The following is a 27,544-nucleotide window of genomic DNA, read 5'->3' as shown; positions in this document are numbered from 1 at the left end:
AGAGATTTCTTCAAATTAGTGACCCCTAAACACTAAAAAGTACAAAAAATGAAAGGGACTACAGATTCCCTATAGAACATTTACTTGAGGATTAAATAATAATTGGGGGATCACCTTTTTATTATATAAGTGGGGAAGTACAAATATGATGTTTTATATTCTAAGTGCCTTTTTGTCATTAAATTCTGACAGGATCCTAAAATTTTCTATTAGCAGTTGTTAGCCTCAAATAAATCTCAAAAGATTTTCCCAAGTTAGAATAAATTTCAGTTATTAATTATCCATCCAATTGTACATCCTATTTTAACATGCTCTAATTAGTACTGTAAACTAAATGCATTAGGTGTTCATTATAAAATTAAATATCAAATTTCAGATAATAGTGCTTATATCAAAATTATAAAAAAGAAGAAGATTTTTTTAAAAAATTTATACCATACATATTCTTTTACCTAGATCTACATTAAATTTAGATTTAACTGATTTCTAGCCATACTTGTGTGAGGTATATTTTTTAAATTTAAATTTGCTTATATTAGACACAGATCAACTGCATGAACCGTACAGTTTCACTTATAGGCATTTATACGTATTTATTCAGCATCACATTTGAAAAGTCACTGTCTTTCAAATCACTGCTGAGATGCAAACTTTAAATAACCTAATACTTAGCTGAAGCTCTGCATAGTTTCTTAAGTACGAACACCAATTTAAATGAAAGTTATATGTTCCTCAGTTGTGATTACGGTACTTTACATACATAGCAGGCACTTCAATACATTTTAAAAGATAGCCAAAATATATAATGACTATCTACTCAAAAGCAGTGGAAATACTAATTCACATATTAGTTTTATCTATATTATTCTCACCCAAAATGTTGAGATAAATTTGTTTTAGAAAAATTCAAAGTACATGTTTGTTTATATGTGTTCTTTCTGAAAACGAATGCCAAAAGTTTGCTGATATTTTTGAGATAAAGCAAATACTTTAATAACATACTGAATAATTTTTAATTAGTCATACTAAATCATTAAAAGATTAGAAATATAATACCACATTTATTTCCAGATCTACATGAGGTATTTTCATAACTGATTAAGCAAAAGCAATTCAGTCAAAGATGACTGTTTAAAACTTGAGAACATAACACTAAGAAGAAAGAAGGATAACATAGTTACAGTGGTAAGAAATCTTCATAACTACTAGTAGGCCAAGACTTGATCCTCTGGAAAGAAAAGATAAACGCTTAATTTTCTAAAGACTTAGTTCCATTATGGGCTATTGTTTTTAAGCTGGACAAAAATTATACTTACCTTTACTCCATGTCCAATATCATCTAGAATTGTATAGTCAATAGGTTTTCTAATATAACGAACTGGTCTTTCAAGGTTGGCTGGAGCAATAATCTTATGTGTCCTTGAAGTGTTTTTATTGGTAGTCAAAATACCAATTTCTCTTCTTGCAACTTTCTCTTTATGAATATCAACGGTCTACAAAATATAATATAAACACAACACAAAAATGTATAGCTCTAATATCCAGAAAAATAAAAATATAAATACTTAGAGCTTTAATATCATTTTTCATATTCTTAACCACAACTGCTAACTTCTCCTTTTGGGACCAATACTGACTTTCTCCCTTTCTAGGCTAAAGCAAGGAATGGGAAACCATGGCTGGCAGACCAAATTTGGCCCACCACCTATTTTTTACAGCCCAAAAGCTAAGAGAGGTGTTCACATTTTTTTAATGGTTGAAAAAAGTCAAAAGAAAAATAAAGTCTTGACATGTGAAAATTATATGGAATTCAAATTTCAGTTTCTATGAACAAAGTTTTATTGGAACACAGTCATTCTACTTGCTTACATATTTTCACAATATAATGGCAGAGGTGAGTAGTACTAACAGAGACCTTATGGCCTGCAAAGCATAAAATATTTATTAGCTGGCCCTTTACAGAAAAAGTTTGCCAACCTCTGGATTAAACATGATAATTTTTCCCCTCTCCATTAAGACTTAACCTTATTAAGAAAGCCCCAGTGAAGGAATTCCCTGGTGGTCCAGTGGTTAGGACTCCATGCCATCACTGCTGAGGGCCTGGGTTCAATCTCTGGTTGGGGAACTAAGATCCCACAAGCCGTGCAGTGCAGCCAAAAAAAAAGAGAAAAATCCTCAAAAAAAAGAAAGCCCCAGTGATTAATCTGGTTCCATTTAAAAATAATCTACTACGGGGGCTTCCCTGGTGGCGCAGTGGTTGAGAATCTGCCTGCCAATGCAGGGGACACGGGTTCGAGTCCTGGTCTGGGAGGATCCCACATGCCGCGGAGCAACTAGGCCCGTGAGCCACAATTGCTGAGCCTGCGCGTCTGGAGCCTGTGCTCCGCAGCGGGAGAGGCCGCGATGGTGAGAGGCCCGCGCACCGCGATGAGGAGTGGCCCCCACTCGCCACAACTGGAGCGGGCCCTCGCACAGAAGCGAAGACCCAACACAGCCATAAATAAATAAATAAATAAATAAATAAATAAATAAATTTTTTTTTAAAAAGTGATTTGCAGTGTTTTTGGTGTGTAAAGATGAGATTTAAAAAAAAAATAACCTATTAGTATAAATTCTATTAGTGTTTAAATATTTTTTTATTAAAAAAGAGAGGCCTAAATTATAAATACAATGTTAAAAAATAGGAATCATTTTTGGGGCTTCCCTGTTGGCGCAGTGGTTGAGAATCTGCCTGCCAATGCAGGGAACACAGGTTCGAGCCCCGGTCTGGGAAGATCCCACATGCCGCGGAGCAACTAGGCCCGTGAGCCACAACTACTGTGCCTGCGCGTCTGGAGCCTGTGCTCCGCAACAAGAGAGGCCACGATAGTGAGAGGCCCGCGCACCGCGATGAAGAGTGGCCCCCGCTTGCCACAACTAGAGAAAGCCCTAGCACAGAAACGAAGACCCAACATAGCAATCAATCAATCAATCAGCAAATCTTTAAAAAAAAAATTTAAAAAAAGAATCATTTTTTACAGAGAAACTTGTTTACTGAGGCAATGCTGCTTATATTTTATCATAACAAAATGCTTGTAAAATATTTCATTATTTTATTTATTAAACGTTCAAAATAGGATATAATTTAGTACATAACAACAATGTGTTTTTACTCAGTTTTCTATTTGCTGAGAGAGGGCGAATTTAAGCATGGGTAATTAATACACTAAAGCAGCATTTTTCAAACTGCAAGGTGCAATTTAGTGAGATGTGAGCAGCAATTATTTTAAATGAAAAAGAACAGAAATATCAGACAACATACACATAGTAAGGTATTTTTTCTTAAAATATGTTATGTATATAAATACATACATTAAATTGTGTACTGGATGGAATATAAAATGTATTTTCAACTGTGAGTTGCAGTTTAAAAAGTTTGAAAAATACTTCACTAAAATTGTTCACATCTCTTGCCACCATTCCTGGCTCAAGCAGCAATTAACAGACACTTTTGCTATTTCCTCCCCAAACCTACTTCAATTTACCCTGTCTAAAGAATAACCAGGTAGTAACACAGAAATGGAAATGAAAGATAACCATCATGACATTATTAAATACGACTTTAAGAAATCTGAACACTGATTATTTATCCTTCTAAACTACCTAAAGTGTGAAGGAAACCTGAAACAAATTTGAAGCCTCCCATTTCAACCAACAGATCTTAAAAGAAACAGAATCTATAAGTTCATAACTAATAAATATCTAAATGAAGCGTCAAATCGAATACTGGCCAAGGTAGTGACTTTATCATTTTAACTATTTCTTTTTAAGACAAAAATAGGTTTTGAACTTTTTCGGTGCATATTAGAAAAATTACAAAATCTACTTTCCTTTTCAACTGCTTGAGGGAGCTATAACAGAAAAAAAAAGGTTGCACATTAGTGACAATATTGGAATTTACTTATTTTTAACTTCAGAGAAATGGAAATTAATCATATTTTACTTTTGAATAATTTTTAATGAGTCTTTCTGAATTATTAAAAATACAAGCTAGGAAGATTTCATACTTACCAAGTATACTTCAAAATAACCAAAAAACCCCAAAATATGACACTTATTTTTTATATATAACTGGTCTTTGTTATACCAATAAAAGAAAATTTATTAGAGAATGTAATCCTCTTTCAACATTGTTTTCATTCTGCTTAGTTAGAAATATAATTATCTTATTCAGAAATGAAAACAAAAGAATGTAAACCTAATCAACAATAACAGAATTCTAAACTTAGGGCAAACTGGAACTTCAAATTTCAAATTTTCCTGCTAGAAATATTCATAAATCTCTGGAGAATGAAAAGAGGAGTAACTTTTCATTATTATTTGCACTAATATACAGTTATATTTTATAACAAGCACATATTTTAAATTGTTTGAAAAACTGAGACTTTTTAAAAAGCATTAAAACAATTAGATCATACCTGGGGATTGGGGGCACTTACGTATTACTTATATATTTTCTTTATGTACACATAAACACACAGACCAAACCTGTATAAGCCATTACAGTAAGCATAAAAGAAAGACCAACACAGCAAAAGAAACGATCACAGAACTTTTATATATAAGCCGAAATAAGGGATAGTTGCTACAATAGGGCATAAAATTAGGCTCTTAGCTTCCTAGAGAAGGCAAAGTATAAATAATGAGTTACAAGAAAATATACACCCCTTCATTAGAAAAGTGACCATGTGCCCAGCACTAAACTCTTAAAGGAACTGGTTGAAGGAATTATGAGAAAAATGTTCTTTTTTGCTTCTTATATTAATTCTCATTAAAACTGAAGGCATATTTTAAAACGTAATTCTTAACAGCATATGTCTAAATGAAGCCAAAATAATCTAGTTTGGTTATATGTTTCTAGTTGTCTACTCTAAAAGAATACTAGAGCAGGGTTTCTCAACAGCAACACTACCAGCATTTTGGGCCAGATAATTCTTTGTTGTGGAAGGGCTGTCCTGAGCATTGTAGGTTGTAGAGAAGCATCCGAATAGATATCTATAGCACTCCCCACCCCAAGCTGTAACAACCAAAAACATCTGACCTTGCCAATTGTTCCCTTGGGGGTAAAACTGCTCTGACAGAGAACCAGGGATGTAGAAGAAGGACTAATTCATTTGTCTGTTACATTATTCACTCTCAAATGTCAATTGTTTCCAAACTTTGTACAAGAGTTGATTTATGATTAATGCCTCTAGTGACTGCCAAGTATCAATATTCGATGTCATTAACTTTTAAAAATCATCTAAAATAATAAAAGTAATATATGGTTAAGAAAACCCAAAGGTATAATTTGTGAATTGCCATCCTAATACCACAATGAATTGAACTGTAGCAGTTCCCCTGGACAGAATCAAACATACCTTCATAACATGGCTATGATTTTATCTTAAGTCTGAATAACAACTTTTAATGGAGAACAATAAATCTATTACATAAATAAGGAGGAGAAAGTTTGGTCCAGAAGATTCTGAAGTTTTCAGCAATTGCCTAATTCACATTTTTCAAAGATTTCTCTGGTAGAAAATATAATCATTTTCAAATTAGACAGAGTAATTTAATGAATACCCTCCATATACTTAACATCCAGCTTCAACATTCATCAACTCACAGCCAATTGTCAGTTTTAAAAGAACTTCTGTAAAGCTCCTAAAACATATTTTTAAATATGGCTTGTATGTTTTTCCTAAATCAAACTCGTAGCTTTCAGTAATCACCACAGCCTTTGCCTTCACAATATACTTTGACATTACAATGCTGAAATGAATAAAGTTAAATTTTGGAAGTACGAATTCAACACTGATAGCTAGTCAGAATTTTAATAGTAAGAAAAGTATTTTCCACTTATCCTGGATTTCTAAAGTTACTAGTTATATGCCAATAAACTTACTCTCATTTAGAAGAGGTCTCAATAATAGCACTCACCTATGGCAAGTGGAAAATGTGTTTAACTAGCAAAGAAGACCAAAACTAATGCAAGTACGCTGCTATTAATACTATTATTGTTTGCTACCTGTTAACCAAAAAACACGCCAAGTAATACTGCTGCAACTGTGCAAGAGTTAAATATCTTTTCTCCCACAGTTCCTTAACAATTTGTTTCTCCATCCTCTAACAGCTATTGCCAAGCTGGTCTCACATGCTGCAGGCTCGCCCCATGATACTTCAACCACGCAGTGCCAAACCCAGGCTCCTCTAGAATACCTCTCATGGCCTTGACTTTCAGCTCCTCTGCAAGCCTGAGCCCCCCTCCCACACGTCCATCATGGACCCAAGCACATGCTCAGGCCACAGCAGATGGCAGGAAGGTATGTATGAAGTATTTTGTTTTAGGGTTATCCATGCATTGTCCCATTACCACAGATAATTGGAAGTAGACTGCACTGGATAGCACCACCTCAGTCAGCTGCCCATCAGTGTGGGAAAACATCTGCAGTCAGACAGTTACAGTGGGTTAACTCAACTAAGTTGGGTGTTTTAAAATGTGTCTCCATTTTTTTACATTAGTAAGTTAATGTTTCAAATAAGCATTTACTTATTTTAATTACAAATATGCTTTACACTATTCATCTTTCATAAAACAAATTAGTTATTCACAAACTGAATGGGTAATTTTCAATTTTTTATTTTTTATAAAATGATATAAACTATAAATATAAACTTAATTAGGAACTGTATAAATCCTACTTTCTATACATAATTACACATTGATAACCATTAGTGGGATTTCCTTAATTTAAAATTGGGAATTTTTAAACAAATCTATATACATAAAGTTTTTTGAACAAAAAATTACCCTACATGGTGAGTTCCTCAGGGTTTAGACCTTCCATTGCCTTTTAGTAGTCCCTAAACCCTTAAGAAGAATCACTTCCATTCCTGTATTATTTTACAGTCATTCCTTTCTATCTCCTCTACTTGTTATGTGCTAACTACTTCAACACCTGGCCTAGTAACTTCTAGTTAGCTCTTGGGAGGGTGGGAGAAACACTGCTTTGTAAGTTATGTTGCCTTTTGCCTTTTCTTGATCTTCTTCTAAGCCATGTTGAACTGAATACAGACAGTATTGACTGTTTTTAGTAGTTATGAGAAGAATTTTAATTTACAAGTTTATAAGAATTTTAGCTTGAATAATGTTCTATAAATCTTTTTTTACCTTACCAGAAATGGACACAGTAAATAGCATTCATCCTTACACATGCTATACTGACTTAACAGCAGCTCTGTGTGCTTTGCTTATACAAGTATTCAGTAAAAATTAAATGTTTGCTCTGACAACTACACATTTTTGAAAAATATTTAACATTAATTTAACTCTTACTCTCGGCTTGAAGATTAAAAATTTCATTTATCTTTTAAATAATATGCTTCCAAAGAATTGATAGGATAACAACAACAAAGCTAGAGGTGGAACTTCTTTAAAATTTAACACCCTTAAAATACCTAAGGTAATCCACATCAAGAACCTATCCTAACACTGTCTTACAGATACAGTGAGTGTGGTATAGATTAGTACACTACCTAATACTATATGGTCTTTTTAGTACAAAATTTCTGATACTAAATATTCATAATCAACTCTATCTTGTTTTTCAAAACATTTGCCATTGGGAGAATGGGTTATTACTTTGTTTTGTTGAATTATTTCTTCCTGATACATAGTTGGTAGAGTCAGTGGAATTTCCATCCTCGGATTCAAAATGAAAGTAAACTGGAGATAGTTCAGTTACATCAGAGTGATAGAGGGTTGAGGTGAGTAGGGCACAGACTGAGGTAAACAGCAGAGCCAGCAGAATAGAAAGAAGAAAAAAGCAAATATAAATCAAGTTCATTTGTGAGAATCTCACAATTGTGAGAATAAAAATTCAAAATGGAAGACAGCTCATAAATCATCTAATCAGTCCTATCATTTTACAGGTGAGAAAACTGAAGTTCAAATAAGTCAAATATCACACAAGTCAGCAGAAGGACCAGAGTAAAATCTAGATCCCCCATCCTCTCCCTCCCAGTCCTCAGTGTTCATCTCTATTAAAATGGAGAAAAGAGCTAGAGCACTAGGAGGCTGAAAAGTGGTAAGGTTCCTACCTAGGAGATAGGAAAAAGATACTGATGAGGAAAGAAATTGAATACCTCAGATATCTAATATCTACTGGTCCTTAACCACTCTAACAGACAACCCTTAACAACAACTCTTGACACCTACCATTCCAATACACATGTGATCTCATCTTTGACCTGACTGAATCTCCATTCCTTTGCTTCTTCAACCCCACCTTCTCTCCAAATTCTCCCAACCTAGTATTTTTGCTCCAAATGCAAAAATAAATATGACCTCAAGATATCTTGAGAACATTGTAACTCCCTCTAAAAACATAATAATGTTTTTAATAAAGCATAATAATAATAAAATTTAAGTACCAAACATTTGAAAACCAGTATTTTAGAGCAAGAGCCTACAAACTATAGCCCACATGCCAAAACTGGCCTGCAGCCTGCTTTTATATGGTCCACAAGCTAAGAATGCTTTTTACATATTTAAACAGTTGCTTAAAAACATACAGCACAGGGGCTTCCCTCGTGGCGCGGTGGTTGAGAATCTGCCTGCCAATGCAGGGGACACGGGTTCAAGCCCTGGTCTGGGAAGATCCCACATGCCGCGGAGCGACTAGGCCCGTGAGCCACAACTACTGAGCCTGCGCGTCTGGAGCCTGTGCTCCGCAACAAGAGAGGCCGCGATAGTGAGAGGCCCGCGCACCGCGATGAAGAATGGCCCCCACTTGCCGCAACTGGAGAAAGCCCTCACACAGAAACGAAGACCCAACACAGCCATAAATAAATAAATAAATAAATAAAATATTAAAAAAAAAAAAAAACATACAGCACAGAAATTCCCTGTCAGTCCAGTGGTTAGGGCTCCACACTTCCACTGCAGGAGGCATGGGTTCGATCCCTGGGAACTAAGATCCCGGATGCCATGCAGCATGGCCAAAAAAAAAAAAAAAAAAAAAAAAATACAGCACAAAGAATCATATGAGACTGAAACCCTATGTGGCCCACAAAGCCTAAAATATTGACTATCTAGCCCTTTACAAAAAAGTTTGCCAATTCTTGCTTCAGAGTATCTACTGAGCATTTGCTTTATAAACAGAAAACATTCTCTTATACTATGGAATCATATTTCATTCTAAAGAGCATCAAGGAGCTTTGATATTCAATTGACTTTTAAAACAAAGGACTCTACGTACATTAAATGTAACTGAAAAAAATTTCAATCCTTAAGGTAAATGCTAAAAGTACATAAATTTTTAAAAATTTACTCATTTCTTAGCTATAGCCTCTATCAGCCCATTTCTCCTACTCAACTCCTCATCCAACATACTTCAATATATTTCATATAAACTTAACAGCTGTTGTAGGTTGCAGATCCCTTGCTTTTCCAAGTATTGCCCTCTAGACACTCAACTCCAAAGGAAGGAGGCTCAACATATACTTGACAGCTCTGACTTAGGCCCCTGTTATTTCTGACCTACCAATCTCTATCCATTCATCTCTCCCATTTTCTACTTATTCCATTAGAACAGCTTTAAAAGATAGTATTAAACCATATTAATTAAATATATAATAGATTTATGTGATACTCAAAAAGAAAATGTTCTCATTAACTGAATACATATACTTACAACTTAGAGTAAACTTAATCGCCTTCTTCCTTAAGGTTGCTACACTTTTCTACCAAAGAACTACAGAATTCTAATCAGAATACAGATGATTACTTTCACTGTCATTTTCCTACTGCCATTATCTACCCACACAATCTCTCCTACTTTATCTCACAAACTAATAAAAAGTTGTCCCTCCTTTTTAGGAACTCTAATATATTAATTTCTCTTCTGCATTTGCACTTTTCTTCTTAATTTCTTCTTTGAGTTCTTTGCCAAGATTTCAAACATGTGGAAATTTTAAGACTCTGAAGTATAAACCTCAAAATTCTATATAAGATTAGCAATATATCAACATCCCTTTTCCTATAGAAAACCAAGTTCATCTATTCCATCATTTAAAATGCCACTAACTATTTCCTCTAGGAGGTCCTTTCAGAATAAAAATCTACCTCTTGCTCATTAAAACTCACCAATACTTTTTTTTTTTAGTTTAAGACACAGCAATACAACAAGCAATAAATTATATGATGTCTACAAAAGTTTATATGGGATGTGAAGAAACCGTTATAGGGGCAAATTCAGATTTAAGATTAAATAATATTAAATAACAAGAAATCCCTCTGAATGGTCTGATGGATTTAACAGAAATATAAGGTAGGGGGGACCTTCAAGATGGCACAGGAGTAAGACGTGGAGATCACCTTCCTCCCCACAAATACATCAAAAATACATCTACATGTGAAACAACAACTACAGAACACCTACTGAATGCTGGCAGAAGACCTCAGACTTCCCAAAAGGCAAGAAACTCCCCCACGTACCTGGGTAAGGCAAAAGAAAAAAGAAAAAACAGAAACAAAAGAATAGAGATGGGACCTGCACCTCTGGGAGGGAGCTGTAAAGGAGGAAAAGTTTCCACACACTAGGAAGCCCCTTCACTGGCGGAGACAGTGGGTGTTGGGGGGGAAGCTTCGGAGCCACAGAGGAGAGTGCAGCAACAGGGGTGCAGAGGACAAAGTGGAGAGATTCCCGCAGAGAGGACTGGTGCCGACCAGCACTCACCAGCCTGAGAAGCTTCTCTGCTCACCGACCGGGGCGGGTGGGGTCTGGGAGCTGAGGCTCGGACTTCAGAGGTCAGATCCCAGGGAGAGGACTGGGATTGGCTGTGTGAACACAGCCTGAAGGGGGCTAGTGCACCACAGCTAGCAGGGAGGGAGTCCGGGAGAAAGTATGGACCTGCCTGAGAGGCAAGAGACCACTGTTTCAGGGTGCATGGGGAGAGGGGATTCAGAGCACCACCTAAACAAGCTACAGATATGGGTGCGAGCCACGGCTATCAGCTCAGACACCAGAGACGGGCATGAAACGCTAAGGCTACTGCTGCAGTCACCAAGAAGCCTGTGTGCAAGCATAGGTCACTATCCACACCTCCCCTCCCGAGAGCCTGTGCAGCCTGCCACTGTCAGGGTCCCGGGATCCAGGGACAATTTCCCTGGGAGAAACCAAGGTGTGCCTCAGCTGTTGTAATGTCACGCTGGCCTCTGCCACCAGAGGTTTGCCCCACATTCCGTACCCCTCCCTCCCCGCAGCCAGAGTGAGCCAGAGCCCCCACAGGCGATCTACACACAGAGGCAGGGCCAAATCCAAAGCTGAACACCAGGAGCTGTGTGAACAAAGAAGAGAAAGGGACATTTCTCCCAGCAACCTCAGGAGCAGCAGATTAAACCTCCACAATCAACTTGACATACCCTGCATCAGTGGAATACCTGAATAGACAACAAATCATCCCAAAATTGAGGCAGTGGACTTTGGGCGCAACCGTAGACTAGAGGTTTGCTTTTTGCATCTAATTTGATTCTGGTTTTATGATTACCTTAGTTTAGTATTTAGACCTTATTATCATTGGTAGATTTGTTTATTGATTTGGTTGCTATCTTTTTTTTAAATATATATATATTTTTTCCTCTGTCTTTTTTTGCGTATATGTGTATGCTTCTTTGTGTGATTTTGTCTGAATAGCTTAGCTTTTACCATTTGTCCTAAAGTTCGGTCCATTTTTGTTTTTTGTTTTTGTTTTGTTTTTTTAGTATAGTTTTTAGTGCTTGTTATCTTTCGTGGATTTGTTTATTGGTTTGGTTGCCCTCTTCTTTCATTCTTTTTAATTACTTTTTTATTTTTAATAATTTTTTTTATTTTAATAACTTTATTTTATTTTATTTTTCCTTCTTTCCTTTCTTTTCTCCCTTTTCTTCTGAGGCGTGTGGCTGACATGGTCTTGGTGCTCCAGCCAGGTGTCAGGCCTGAGCCTCTAAGGTGGGAGAGCCGAGTTCAGGACATTGGTCCACCAGAGACCTCCCAGCACCACATAATATCAAAGGGCGAAAGCTCTCCCAGAGATCTCCATCTCAATGCTAAAACGCAGCTCTCCTCAACGACCTGTAAGCTACAGTGCTGGACACCTCATGCCAAACAACTAGCAAGACAGGAACACAACCCCATCCATTAGCAAGAGGCTGCCTAAAACCATAATAAGTTCACAGACACCCCAAAACACACCACCAGACGTGGTCCTGCCCACCAGAAAGGCAAGATCCAGCTTCATCCACCAGAAAACAGGCACCAGTCCCATCCACCAGGAAGCCTACACAACCCACTGAACCAACCTTAACCACTGGGGGCAGACATCAAAAACAATGGGAACTACGAACCTTCAGCCTGTGAAAAAGAGACCCCAAACGCAGTTAAGTGAAGCAAAATGAGAAGACAGAAATACACAATAGATGAAGAAGCAAGGTAAAAACCCACCAGACCAAACAAATGAAGAGGAAATAGGCAGCCTACCTAAAAAAGAATTCAGAGTAATGACAGTAAAGATGATCCAAAATCTTGTAAATAGAATGGAGAAAACACAAGAAACTAGAAGAACTAAAGAGCAAACAAACACTGATGAACAACACAGTAAATGAAATTAAAAATTCTCTAGAAGGAATCAATAGCAGAATAACTGAGGCAGAAGAATGGATAAGTGACCTGGAAGATAAAATAGTGGAAATAACTACCGCAGAACAAAATAAGAAAAAAGAATGAAAAGAATTGAGGACAGTCTCAGAGATTTCTGGGACAACATTAAATGCACCAACATTCGAATTATAGGGGTCCCAGAAGATGAAGAGAGAAAGAAAGGGACTAAGAAAATATTTGAAGACATTATAGTTGAAAACTTCCCTAATGCGGGAAAGGAAATAGTCAATCAAGTCTAGGAAGTGCAGAGAGTCCCATACAGGATAAATCCAAGAAGAAACACACCAAGATACATATTAACCAAACTATCAAAAATTAAATACAAAGAAAAAATATTAAAAGCAGCAAGGGAAAAGCAACAAATAACATACAAGGGAATCCCCATAAGGTTAACAGCTGATCTTTCAGCAGAAACTCTGCAAGCCAGAAGGGTGTGGCAGGACATATTTAAAGTGATGAAAGGGAAAAACCTACAACCAAGATTACTCTACCCAGCAAGGATCTCATTCAGATTCAACAGAGAAATTAAAACCTTTACAGACAAGCAAAAGCTAAGAGAATTCAGCACCACCAAACCAGCTCTACAACAAATGCTAAAGGAACTTCTCTAAGTGGGAAACACAAGAGAAGAAAAGGACCTACAAAAACAAACCCAAAACAATTAAGAAAATGGTCATAGGAACATACATATCAATAATTACCTTAAACGTGAATGGATTAAATGCTCCAACCAAAAGACACAGGCTTGCTGAACGGATTCAAAAACAAGACCCATCTATATGCTGTCTACAAGAAACCCACTTCAGACTTAGGGACACATACAGACTGAAAGTGAGGGGATGGAAAAAGATATTCCATGCAAATGGAAATCAAAAGAAAGCTGAAGTAGCAATACTCATATCAGATAAAATAGACTGTAAAATAAAGAATGTTACAAGAGACAAGGAAGGACACTACATAATGATCAAGGGATCAATCCAAGAAGAAGATATAACAATTATAAATATATATGCACCCAACATAGGAGCACCTCAATACATAAGGCAACTGCTAACAGCTATAAAACAGGAAATCGACAGTAACACATTAATAGTGGTGGACTTTAACACCTCACTTACACCAATGGACAGATCATCCAAAATGAAAATAAATAAGGAAACACAAGCTTTAAATGACACAATAGACCAGATAGATTGAATTGATATTTATAGGACATTCCATCCAGAAACAGCAGATTACACTTTCTTCTCAAGTGCACACGGAACATTCTCCAGGATACATCACATCTTGGGTCACAAATCAAGCCTCAGTAAATTTAAGAAAATTAAAATCATATCAAGCATCTTTTTGGACCACAACACTATGAGATTAGAAATGAATTACAGGGAAAAAAACGTAAATAACACAAACACATGGAGGCTAAACAATACGTTACTAAATAACCAAGAGATCACTGAAGAAATCAAAGAGGAAATCAAAAAATACCTAGAAACAAATGGCAATGAAAACACTATGACCCAAAACCTATGGAATGCAGCAAAAGCAGTTCTAAAATGGAAGTTTATAGCAATACAGTCCTACCTCAAGAAAGAAGAAACATCTCAAATAAACAACCTAACCTTACACCTAATGCAATTAGAGAAAGAAGAACAAAAAAACCCCAAAGTTAGCAAAAGGAAAGAAATCATAAAGATCAGATCAGAAATAAATGAAAAAGAAATGAAAGAAACAATAACAAAGATCAATAAATCTAAACACTGGTTCTTTGAGAAGATAAACAAAATTGATAAACCATTACCCAGACTCATCAAGAAAAAAAGGGAGAAGACTCAAACGAACAGAATTAGAAATGAAAAAGAAGAAGTAACAACTGACAATGCAGAAAGACAAAGGATCATGAGAGATTACTACAAGCAACTATATGCCAATAAAATGGACAACCTGGAGGAAATGGACAAACTCTTAGAAAAGCACAACCTTCCGAGACTGAACCAGGAAAATATAGAAAATATAAACAGACCAATCACACGCAATGAAATTGACACTGTGATTAAAAATCTTCCAACAAACAAAAGTACAGGACCAGATGGTTTCACAGGAGAATTCTATCAAACATTTAGAGAAGAGCTAACATTTATGCTTCTCAAACTCTTCCAAAATATAGCAGAGGGAGGAACACTCCCAAACTCATTCTATGAGGCCACCATCACCGTGACACCAAAACCAGACAAAGATGTCACAAAAAGAGAAAGCTGCAGGCCAATATCACTGATGAACACAGATGTAAAAATCCTCAACCAAATACTAGCAAACAGAATCCAACAGCACATTAAAAGGATCATACACCATGATCAAGTGGGGTTTATCCCTGGACTGCAAGGATTCTTCAATATACGCAAATCAATCAATGTGATACACCATATTAACAAATTGAAGGAGAAAAACCATATGATCATCTCAATAGATGCAGAAAAAGCTTTCGACAAAATTCAACAGCGATTTATGATAAAAACCCTTCAGAAAGTGGGCACAGAGGGAACTTACCTCAACATAATAAAGGCCATATATGACAAACTCACAGCCAACATCGTTCTCAATGGTGAAAAACTGAAACCATTTCCACTAAGATCAGGAACAAGACAAGGATGTCCACTCTCACCACTATTATTCAACATAGTTTGGAAGTTTTAGCCACAGCAATCACAGAAGAAAAAGAAATAAAAGGAATCCAAATCGGAAAGAAAGAAGTAAAACTGTCACTGTTTGCAGATGACATGACACTACACATAGAGAATCCTAAAGATGCTACAAGAAAACTACTAGAGCTAATCAATGAATTTGGTAAAGTTGCAGGATACAAAATTAATGCACAGAAATCTCTTGCATTCTTATACACTAATGATGAAAAATCTGAAAGAGAAATTAAGGAAACACTCCCATTTACCATCGCAACAAAAAGAATAAAATACCTAGGAATAAACCTACCTAAGGAGACAAAAGACCTGTATGCAGAAAACTATAAGACACTGATGAAAGAAATTAAAGATGATACAAACAGATGGAGAGATATACCATGTTCTTGGACTGGAAGAATCAACATTTTGAAAATGACTATACTACCCAAAGTAATCTACAAATTCAATGCAATCCTTATCAAATTACCAATGGCATTTTTCACAGAAGTAGAACAAAAAAGTTCACAGTTTGTATGGAAACATAAAAGACTCTGAATAGCCAAAGCAATCTTGAGAAAGAAAAATGGAGCTGGAGGAATCAGGTTCCCTGATTTTAGACTATACTACAAAGCTACAGTAATCAAGACAGTATGGTACTGGCAAAAAAACAGAAATAGAGATCAATGGAACAGGAGAGAAAGCCCAGATATAAAACCACTCATATATGGTCACCTTATCTTTGATAAAGGAGGCAAGAATATACAATGGAGAAAAGGCAGCCTCTTCAATAAGTGGTGCTGTGAAAACTAGACAGCTACATGTAAAAGAATGAAATTAAACACTTCCTAACACCATACACAAAAATAAACTCAAAATGGATTAAGGACCTAAATGTAACGCCAGACACTATCAAACTCTTAGAGGAACACATAGGCAAAACACTCTATGACATAAATCATAGCAAGATCCTCTTTGACCCACCTCCTAGAGAAATGGAAATAAAAGCAAAAATAAACAAATGAGACCTAATGAAACTTAAAAGCTTTTGCACTGCAAAGGTAACCATAAACAAGATGAAAGGATAACCCTCAGAATGGGAGAAAATATTTGCAAACAAAGCAACTGACAAAGGATTAATCTCCAAAATATACAAGCAGCTTATGCAGCTCAATATCAAAAAAACAAAACAATTCAATCCAAAAATGGGCAGACCTAAACAGACATTTCTCCAAAGAAGATATACAGATTGCCAAGAAACACATGAAAGGATGTTCAACATCACTAATCATTAGAGAAATGCAAATCAAAACTACAATGAGGTATCACCTCACACCGGTCAGAACGGCCATCATCAAAAAATCTACAAATAATAAATGTTGGAGAGGGTGTAGAAAAAAGGGAACCCTCTTGCACTGTTGGTGGGAATGTAAATTGATACAGCCACTATGGAGAACAGTATGGAAATTCCTTAAAAAACTAAAAATGGAACTACCATACGACCCAGCAATCCTACTACTGGGCATATACCCTGAGAAAACCATAATTCAAAAAGATGCATGTACCACAATGTTCACTGCAGCTCTATTTACAATAGCCAGGACAAGGAAGCAACCTAAGTGTGCATCAACAGATGAAAGGATAAAGAAGATGTGGCACATATATACAATGGAATATTACTCAGCCATAAAAAGAAACGAAACTGAGTTATTTGTAGTGAGGTGGATGGACCTAGAGTCTGTCATACAGAGTGAAGTTAAGTCAGAAAGAGAAAAACAAATACTGTATGCCAACACATATATATGAAATCTTAAAAAAAAAAAAAAAATTGGTTCTGAAGAACCTAGGGGCAGGACAGGAATAAAGACGCAGATGTAGAGAATGGACTTGAGGACACGGGGAGGGGGAAGGGTAAGCTGGGATGAAGTGAGAGAGTGGCACGGGCATATATACACTACCAAATGTAAAATAGATAGCTAGTGGGAAGCAGCTGCATAGCACAGGGAGATCAACTCGGTGCTCTGCGTCCAACTAGAGGGGTGGGATAAGGAGGGTGGGAGGGAGAGGCAAGAGGGAGGGGATATGGGGATATATGTATACGTATAGCTGATTCACTTTGTTATACAGCAGGAACTAACACACCACTGTAAAGCAATTATACTCCAACAAAGATGTTAAAAAAAAAAAAAGAAGAAATATAAGGTAGACCTTACATAATTGATTCGGTTATGTGGACTATATTTAATTATATAAATTAAACCTAAGACTTTGAAAAATTGATGGATTAGTCAATTTTAGAGGAGTCCTGAACTTTTAAGATATACGAAGAAAGGTAATATGCCCATTTTAAAACTCTTTTTATTCCAGAAGCATTCTAATCATTTAGTTCTAAGAATAGTATTGAATACCACCAAGTTACTCAAATGGCAAGAGAGCTAAAATAGAAAAGTTCCAAAGATTTCAAAGAGAAGCAGACAGATCAAAATATTTTCGTTTTAATGTTTTAAAAAATGTATTTTGTAATTATAAATTGGTTTTCACTGTAGTAATATTTTAAATGGTCCCAAAATATAGGAATGGTTATGAAAATTGTGATATATATATACAACATTATGTAGCCACTGAAAATGTTTATGAAGATCTCATAACATCACGAGAAGATGTTTGTTGCAATGGTAAGTTAAAAGAGCAGAACTCAAAATTCCATATATAGTACAATCCCAGCTAAATTTTAAAATTCATTTAGAAGAAAAAAATATTAAAAGGAAATATACCAAAATATTAACAGGAGAAGTTTGAGTAGTGGAGAAAGGGTTTTTTTCCTATTTTTTTCTCTTTTCTTTATGACATTTACAATGGAGAAAGTATAACATTAATTTTTTCTAAGTTCTATACAAAGATAATTTTATAAGGTCACTTAATCTTTCCATTACTGAGGTAACAGAAAAAAGAATTTAAACAAGTCATCAAGCTATCACATTTTAAGTGTAAAATTCGGTAAAAATTGGAAGAAACCATGCAAATTTTCACCTCAAGGCCGATTATTTTAACTTGACAACTGAGTTTTAATGAAGCCATTAAAGTAGACTTCCGAGGACTTCCATGGTGGTGCAGTGGATAGGAATCCAAGCTCCCAATGCAGGGGGCCCAGGTTCAATCCCTAGTCAGGGAACTATATCCTACATGCATGCTGCAACTAAGAGATTGCATGCCACAACTGGGGAGCCCTTGTGCCACAACTAAGGAGCCAGCAAGCCGCAACTAGGGAGGCTGCTGCTGCAACTCAGGAGCCCTGGAGCCGCAACTAAGGAGCCCACCTGCTGCAACTAAGACCTGGTGCAACCAAATAAATAAATATTTTTTAAAAAAGATGTTTAGGGACTTCCCTCGTGGTACAGTGGTTAAGAATCCGCCTGCCAATGCAGGGGACACGAGTTCGAGCCCTGTTCCGGGACGATCCCACATGTCACGGAGCAACTAAGCCCATGCACCACAACTAATGAGCCTGTGCTGTAGAGCCCGCGTGCCGCTACTACTGGAGCCCGCATGCCACAACTACTGAAGCCTGCGCGTCTAGAGCCGGTGCTCTGCAACAAGAGAAGCCACCGCAATGAGAAGCCCGCACACCGCAACAAAGAGTAGCCCCCGTTCACCACAACTAGAGAAAGCCCACGCACAGCAACAAAGACCCAACGCAGACAAAAATAAATAAATTTAAAAAAAAGATGTTTAAAATAAAGTATACTTCCCTATCAAAATCACAGAGAAGATAATCACTACACAAAAAGAAACAAAAAACAACCTACTACTGAGTTTGTATTTTCCAAATCACACATGTGAGTTAACTCACATAATAAAGGCTGCCAGCGTTACAGATTGCCTGTGTTTATTACGTGTTCCCCATAGGCAAAATAGGAAAATAGTGTGGTCTCACTTGTGAAATATGATTGATTGAAGACTCCATCCTTCGAAGTTGGGACGCCTGGATATCCAGCATCTGCAGGACATTGTTGGCCAAGGTATTTATCAGATAGGCAACACTTGCTAAGGACTGGGTGGTGTAGGCTTTGGTTTCTTCCAGGGCTCGCTGCTTATCTGCTGACTAGAAAAACAAACAAACAATCATTACTTCAAAGATAACCCATTCTATCAATCTAATCTTCAAAAATACTCATCAAAACCATTATGTTGCTGAATCTACACACACTAGTTTAAAATGCTTTGAAAACTAATTATCAGTATTCATGTAAACCCAACAACTAAATTATTGACTTGACTTCACTAATATTTTCACGTTGAATAGATACATCTTTGTACAGATGCAAATAAAATCCCGAAGCTGTTGTTTAAAAAATGAGATCCGATGGATATTTTGAGCAATGACAGCAAGTACAGTACATAGCTTCTCAAGGTCACTGCTTGGAAAGGTAGCATTGATTTGAATGAGTAAATTCTGGCATACATTTTTCTACTTTCCTGAATTCCTCTTTTCCTTTCACTCTAACATGTAAAATGCATTTATAAAGAAATGTCTGTTTAAAGTAATAATGACAAAATAATGATAAATAAAAATGATGAAGTAAATAAAATGGTAATAATCATGATAAATAATGATAAATTAAAATAAAAGTAATAAACGGACACTTCCTTCCCAAGCATCTTAAGTATTATAACCCTATGGAACATAAACTGCCAAGTATCATAAACCCTACTTGAAAAACGGAGAGTACACAGTAAAAAGTGGTTAAGTGATTATTTCCAAGGTCACAAAGGAAAGCAATTGTAAAGTTACATATTCTGTACTGCTGACAAACACCATTTTCTTGCCCTAGTCCTACAGAAAGACTCTATGGTTCAGTAGAATGTACACAGCGTCTGAATCAGAAACCTTTTATCTTAATGTCAGTTCTACTATTACAGCGTGTCATATTTTAAGCAGTTGTGAACATCAAGTAACATAATGAATGTAAAACCACTTTCTAATACTATAAATCATTACATCTAACAACGTCATTACCTCTTTGAGTAGTCATTAACTGTTCAAAGCCCACTATGTCCCACTCTCCCCTCTCCCACACCGTTTAGGACTCTAAACTTCTTTAGGACTCTAAACTTCTAAACTTACCTTAGAAAAATAGTCAAATAAGAAAAAGACACAGACAAGGATGTTCACTGACAGTTAATGGTGAAAAAGAAAAAAACATGAGACTGATTAAACAATACATTCATATACTACCTTTATGCAGTAATGAAAATGGTATTATTACGTATTACTGATATGGAAAAATATCTACGAAATAACTGATTGAAAGAGAGCTGGTTACAAAGTACCTTAACACAATCATCCTAATTTTGTAGGTGCCTGTGTATAAATGTAAGCACAAGAAAAAAGGCAGAAAAAGTAAGGCCCAAAATGTTAACATAAGTTTTCTCTGAATGTTAGGAATATAATTTGAGTCTTTTAATGATTTTTAATATGGTCTAATTTTTTTTTTACCTTGGGCATAAATACTTGCGTTATCAGAAAGAGTAAAGCTACATTATTTTAAAACCATAACGCATGCATTAATACAAAAGAACAAACTTTAAGTGCTCTGTCCTAGTCAAGTACTCACAAGGAATATTTGTAAGGAATAAGAGCACCAAAACAAATTTTTAATCCTTCTAAAATGTATTTTACATTTGCACACTTATTTAAACAATAATTTTGGGCTCAAGAGATTTTTCTTGTTATTTCTAAGTGCCAAATGAAGCTTTAAAGTGTTGAGGCTGCTGCACATCTGCTGTATGGATAAGTCAACCCTCGTACATTCACTAAGGTTTTTTTTTTTTTTATAATTCTTTATTTATTATTTTATTTATTTATTTATTTATTTTGGCCGTGTTGGGTCTTCGTTTCTGTGCTAGGGCTTTCTCTAGTTGCGGCAAGTGGGGGCCACTCTTCATCGCGGTGCGCGGGCCTCTCACTATCGCGGTCTCTCTTGTTGCGGAGCACAGGCTCCAGACGCGCAGGCTCAGTAGTTGTGGCTCACGGGCCTAGTTGCTCCGCGGCATGTGGGATCTTCCCGGTCCAGGGCTCGAACCCGTGTCCCCTGCATTGGCAAGCAGATTCTCAACCACTGCGCCACCAGGGAAGCCCCTCCACTAAGGTTTTATAAGAACCTAATTTTACAAGAGCTGATATTCTAAGTTTTAGAGTTTTGTGCTTGCTTCAGCAGCACATATTCTAAGTTTGAGATTGTTTTCCTATAAAGTTAAGTGCTGAATAAAAACCTGAATAAATGCAAACAGAAACTATTTCGATAAAACTGATACCAAAATTGCTACTTTAACCTAGAAGCCTTATAAATGACAATAGAGAAGCTACAATATCTTATTTTACACATAAGAAATAGAGAACAGCACTGTAATAGAGGTTATTTTGTAATTCTTAAACAACGTCTGGTAAGTAAACACCTGTGACTATATTCTTATCTTTTGCTACAACCAAGTTTAATTATCAGTTATAGTTCATGCATTAAAGGCACTATGACACCTCAACCCAGTTATCTAATATTCCTACTTAAATGGGATTAAGTTCCTGAAAAAAAGAAGAAATTCAGATAAAGGAAAAAATTATCATAGGCTTATAGAGGAATATTATAATGTATGCTATGGTAAGTACAAATAGTCCTATGAGAAAAGATTCTTACATAGAATAAAGTGACCTATTGCCAAGATCCATCCTAGGCAATGATTAATCCTTCCTACTTTGTTATTTCTTCACTTTCCCTCATGATACTGACTTCTTATCTCTACACGGAGATGTTCCCAAAGACTCTGTCTTCAGACTACTCTTCTTGCTGTACTTGCAACCCTTAGAAAGAAATTTCATTCCTTCCTTAGCTATCACTTCCAAGCACAGAATTTTTAAGTCTATTTACATCTTAACCTCCATCTCTCCCAAACCCATATTTCTGTTTACATGGCACCGCACCGTGTATAATGTGCCGTATCAGTATATCTATAACTCACCACCTTCCCCAAAACTACTTCCTCCTACTTTTGTTAATAACATTATTACTCCATCACCTCAGATATTTTCCAAGTCTCTGTATCCTATACCTAATCTGTTGCCATGATCCTTATATTCTATCTGTGCCAACACATCATTTCCTTGCTTTCAACTGCTACTGCCTACATTCTACTTCAGGCCCTCGTTATCTCTTGCCAGGACTACTATACCAGTTTCTAGGTCAGATTGTAGTATCTTACACATGGTCTTGCAGATTCATCTTTCTAAATCAGTTCTGAAGCCCCCAGAGCTTCATCTTACCTACTTAAATAAAAACTCCTTTACTTATCATTTACAGTCTTCCTTAATATGGCCTAGAACTTATCTTCCATTCAACCCTACTTGAACCTTAGATTACAGTTTAATTAGACTTAACGGTTCACAAGAGAGACCTTGGTTTCTTACCTTTGTGCCTTTGCCTATTTTCTTCACCTGAACCCATCAACTTCACCAACAACCCATCCCCTACCTTATCATCCCTGATTGTGATACTGATCATTTCTTACTGAGAATTCCCACAGCATTTTGTTTTCAGATTTACAGCACATACTTTATAATATCGTGCTGGCCAAAAAGTTCATTTGAGATTTTCACAAGATGTTATGGAAAAACCCAAATGAACTTTTGGGCCAACCCAATATGTGCATGTTTCATTGACCCAAACTCCCACGCCCCCTAGTGGGAAGACCTTGCGGGTAAGTATTATGCCTTCACATCACATTACACACAGGCATTACATATTATCTGTTGAAGTGTATCTACCAAAATGTTCCAGAGAATCAAAGTTACTTCTATCACCCAATACACAGTGAGGGTGGGGAGGAAGAAGTGATATAAGAAAGATTTCTTTGACCTCCAGAAGCTTTGGCACCATCCATGGTATTCATGCCTTACTGTGTACCCCTAAAAAGAAAGTTAAACTTGTTTTTCAATTTGATGTTCTAGGATGGGTGCTGAGAAATATGAAGAATAAGAACCTTACACCCTCTAGAGCAGCTCAAGACTGTAGTATTATTACCACTAGGTTACTACCATTATTTATTTTTCCTTTTCACTTCTACTAATAGGATGACAGATTTGGTAGAGATTTAAGTATATAGATAATGGGGAGGGGGCAGGAAAAGAATGATAATATTTAAGAAGGACGTGTATGGACAAGCAGGAGAGAATTCTCCTCTACAGATCACACCCTTGAGATCTACTGTCTGTTTCTTTCTCTTCTCCAGCAGTAAATCTCTCACCCACTCTAGTCCAGCCTGTTACTCTACCTGGAAAATATGTAATTATCTTTGCTCTGGGTATAAACTATTACCACATTAGGTAAAGTACAGGTACTAAGTTCTCATTCAATCAGTTATCTTATCTAAAGTATTAAACAATTTCTTCTAGACCTGCCAGGATTAATTTCATTTCATCAGTTCATTTCAATAAACCTTTATTGACTGAATGTATATTACATGACAGACATTGTACTATGTACTAGAATATGAAAATCAAACACGTTCTCTGCACTCAAGAAGATTTTAGTCCAATACAGAGAAAGGCATATAAAACAGAAAATGTCAATGCAGAATGGTCAGGGATATGAATGCCATCCAACTAGGAACACTATCTTAGATGACCATCCAAGTGGAGTCTCACAGAATGGAGTTAATCCTGCCAAGCAGGAGTAAGAGAAGATATTCCAGGCAGAGCAAACAGCCTACACAAGGGCACAGAGGCATGAAAAAGATTCTTGAATCTAGAAAACATGTAAGTTTGGTATTATTAACATTATCATCAGTTCACTACTGCCCCTACTTTAAGACTGAGACATGTGATGAAGTTTAAGATTAGTATAGTAACTAACCGTTTTCTTTCTCACAAAATTGTTAAGAAATTAAAATATCACATATAATTAACCTAGTAAGGTCATGGCAGAGTCATAGTACCTGACTCAATAATGGGGCTGAGGAGAGGGGAGTATTCTTAGATTACCTATTTACTGAGCTTTCAATTCTGCATTCCAAAAAATCTTGTTACTAAACCAAATTGAAAAGAAAGGCTCCATCACTAAATCTCACAGAAATTAAAGTAATAGCTTCTAAAATATATGCCAATCATTATATACAAATAGAAAAATTTTGCCAAAAAACCATACAAAATATTAGAAATATACTTATGTCTTCAGAATTGTTCAAATATTAATTTCTATGATGCCTAAAAGGGAATATATTCATTTGCTTCCAAACTCCTGGATGGAGAATGCAGTCTACAAAAAAAAGTATGGCATTCAAATTAGAATGAGTCATACAAGTCATAGTGAAAAATAGCAAAGCACAATTAGATAAACATGGACAGTTCACCAAGGAAAGAACACAAGACAAACATGAACGTGGGAAAACATTCAGCCACACAAATGATAGGGGGGAAAAAATGACAGAAACAAAGCACCATTTTTACCAAGTAATTAACAAGAAAAAAGTTTTAAAGAACATACCTGCATCGTTTTAAATTTGCTTTGTGGTTATCTTGCTTTGGTAGACGAAGAAAGAGAAGCACATGCCAAGAATGCCAAATACTCTTACGAAAGGAAAAGTAATACTGAACGTTCCAGGAGACTGCAGAAATCAAGAGAAAGGACTATTTTAAGAGGACGACATGGTCATGCTACTAAGAAGAAAGATGAGGTCAGAAAAGCATCCAGTAAACAGCTGTGGCAATATGGAATTGCTTGATGAATTTTTAAAAAGCATTTTTAGCTGAGTAGTAGTGTAGAAATCAGCTCAGCGTGAATTTTAAGAATTGAGATGGATGCTGGGAAAGCAGCCCTAAGGTCCACACAGCCGCAGTTCATTAGAGATGCCACTTAGATGTGCAACAGGAATTACCAAGGGGAAAGCTGGATGTAGGAGTCCGAAGCTCAGGAGAGAGGTCAGAGTGGGAAGTAAACACTTGTCATTGGTGTATAGATAGTACTTACAGCATGAACCTAGAAGAGGACACCTGAGCAGTATAAATGCAAATCTGAGAATTCACCCCTGGGGCATGCCAACATTTCGAGGAAGGACTCTCCTAAAGAGAAGCCAGCAAAGGGAGAACGAAGGAGCAGCCAGTGAGATAGAAGGAAAGCCTGGGGAATGTGTAATCATGGACTTAAGAGAGGAAGATATTCAGGGGAATGTTTTCCTTCAGCTGAGTTGAAAGCTGCTGAGCAAAAAAACAAGATGAGAACAAAGACTTGGATCCAACATGGTGCTCATCAATGACCTTGACAAGTGACACCTCAGGGGACAGACTATCAGGTGGAGGAAGAACTAAGTTTGAGTATCTCAAACCAGAGGACAGATCAACACAGACTCCTGTCCTCAGAGGAATATGGATGATCTTCCCCCAAGGGGATCATTTGTGCTTGCCTCAGAAAGATGAGTCTGATCTGGATGCATAGATGTCTAGGGTGAGACAGGACGTACACAGTTTGCCCAGCCAAGGAACCACGGAATCAGGTCTCCTGGGAGGAGCAAAAACCAGGTGAAGCAGAGAGCACATGGCAGGGAGTTGTGGGTAATACAGCTTGAGCTTCAGTAGAATCTGGTCATGGGTATCTGGAGCTAGCTGGAGGCCCTGAATTCCTGCTCTGGCAGGAGGACCTGCCCTTGAGGAACATGGTGATGGGAATGGGAGAGCCCAGGGAAGAAGAGGAGCTGAATGTGTATATGTTGTGGGGCAGGGTCCGTGGAAGGGGGCCAGAGGAAAAAGAGGTGCCTGGAAGGAGCACCAGTCTGCAAATCTCGTTCTTCCTTCAAGCCAATGCTGGCTCTCACCACCCAAGGACATCCTTCTGGAGCCTTTCCAAGGGCTAAGTTTAGAGGCCCATCCTCCCCACTCCCATAAGGCCCATGCTGACTCTGGCACAAAAAAATGCTGCCCCTAGGGCAAACTGTTTCTAATTCTCACCTGAACAGGTCCTGTTGGTATTTACAACTGCTTCATGATTTCTCTTTCATTCTGAAATCCTACAACACCTGACTTGTATTGAGTGTCTCCTGTATACCAGATGACTAAGCACATACCAGCATGAGTACTGAGTGGAGGAGGTGGTGGGTGGCAGGCCTCTCTTGGGTGGAGAGGGTGGCCTTGTGGGTTTCAGTCTGATGTTCCCACAGGTGTCGGTAGTTGAGTCACCTCCCTCACTCTTTATCCCACGTTCTCTGGGAATTCACCTTGTGAAACTGTCCTCTCTTCACTATACACTTGGGCCCAGCATGTCCATCCTGGGTGTTTTACGTTCCAGTACCTTTTCTTTGTTTGGGAGCTTTCATTCTACAGATTAAAAATATTTTTTTGAAATTAAAAAGAAAAAAGAATTGAAGAAAGCACATATAGACAACTCTTTGTAAAATGTTTGGCCATACAGCAAATTAAAGAAATGGAACCAGCTAGAAGAGAATATAGTGTTAAAGAAAGGTTTATTTTAAGGTGGGAAATACCAGAGCAGTTTTACATGCTGAGATAAACAATCTAATGAGACAGGAAAGGTGGAAGAGGCAAAAGGGTTTAAGGAAAGGAACAAAATATTTGAGAAGGGGAGAGCTCAAATGGAGTGACTAGTCTTTGATTGGAGGAGGACAGTTCTTTTAGAAACTGCCGTCTTTGGAAAAAAGAAAAAGGAAAGGGAACATATGTATATGTATAACTGATTCACTTTGTTATAAAGCAGAAACTAACACACCATTGTAAAGCAATTATATTCCAATAAAGATGTTAAAAAGAAAAAGAAAAAGGAGAAAGTTGCTGCAGTTAAAAGGTTTATAGATTTTAATCTGGGAAGATGAAGATTTAGTCTAGTAGCTTTAACCTCTGAAGTATGAGGCAGGGCAATACATAAAAATGAAGAGGGCAGAGAGATTTGTGTATATAAAAAGAGACAGATGGAAAAAAAAAAAAAAGAGAAACATGAAGATAAGACATATTTATCTCAGGGCTTCCCTGGTGGCGCAGTGGTTAAGAATCCGGCTGCCAATGCAGGGGACACGGGTTCGAGCCCTGGTCCGGGAAGATCCCACATGCCACGGAGCAACTAAGCCCATGCGCCACAACTACAGAGCCTGTGGTCTAGA

General features: G+C 37.0%; 1 protein-coding gene across 9 annotated transcripts in view; it reads right to left on the bottom strand.

The window, feature by feature from the left end:
• The window catches only part of ABI2 (abl interactor 2), a 146,783-nt gene that overhangs the window by 95,717 nt on the left and 23,522 nt on the right, over positions 1-27,544 (bottom strand). For all 9 annotated transcript variants that reach the window (XR_009504273.1, XM_059928519.1, XM_059928512.1 and 6 more), the window contains exons 2-3: positions 19,326-19,493; positions 1,317-1,493 (exon numbers count right to left, since the gene is read on the bottom strand). Coding sequence is in view for 8 of the 9 variants with exons in the window: in XM_059928519.1 (XP_059784502.1) it covers positions 1,317-1,493; positions 19,326-19,493 (345 nt within the window). In the remaining variant the exon portion in view is untranslated. The remainder of the gene's footprint in view (positions 1-1,316; positions 1,494-19,325; positions 19,494-27,544) is intronic.

The sequence above is a fragment of the Balaenoptera ricei genome, chromosome 7 (assembly GCF_028023285.1).
Source record: "Balaenoptera ricei isolate mBalRic1 chromosome 7, mBalRic1.hap2, whole genome shotgun sequence".
NCBI classification, from domain to species: Eukaryota; Metazoa; Chordata; class Mammalia; order Artiodactyla; family Balaenopteridae; genus Balaenoptera; species Balaenoptera ricei.
The sequence above is the reverse complement of the archived record's forward strand: the minus strand, read 5'-3'. Positions and strand labels throughout refer to the sequence as shown.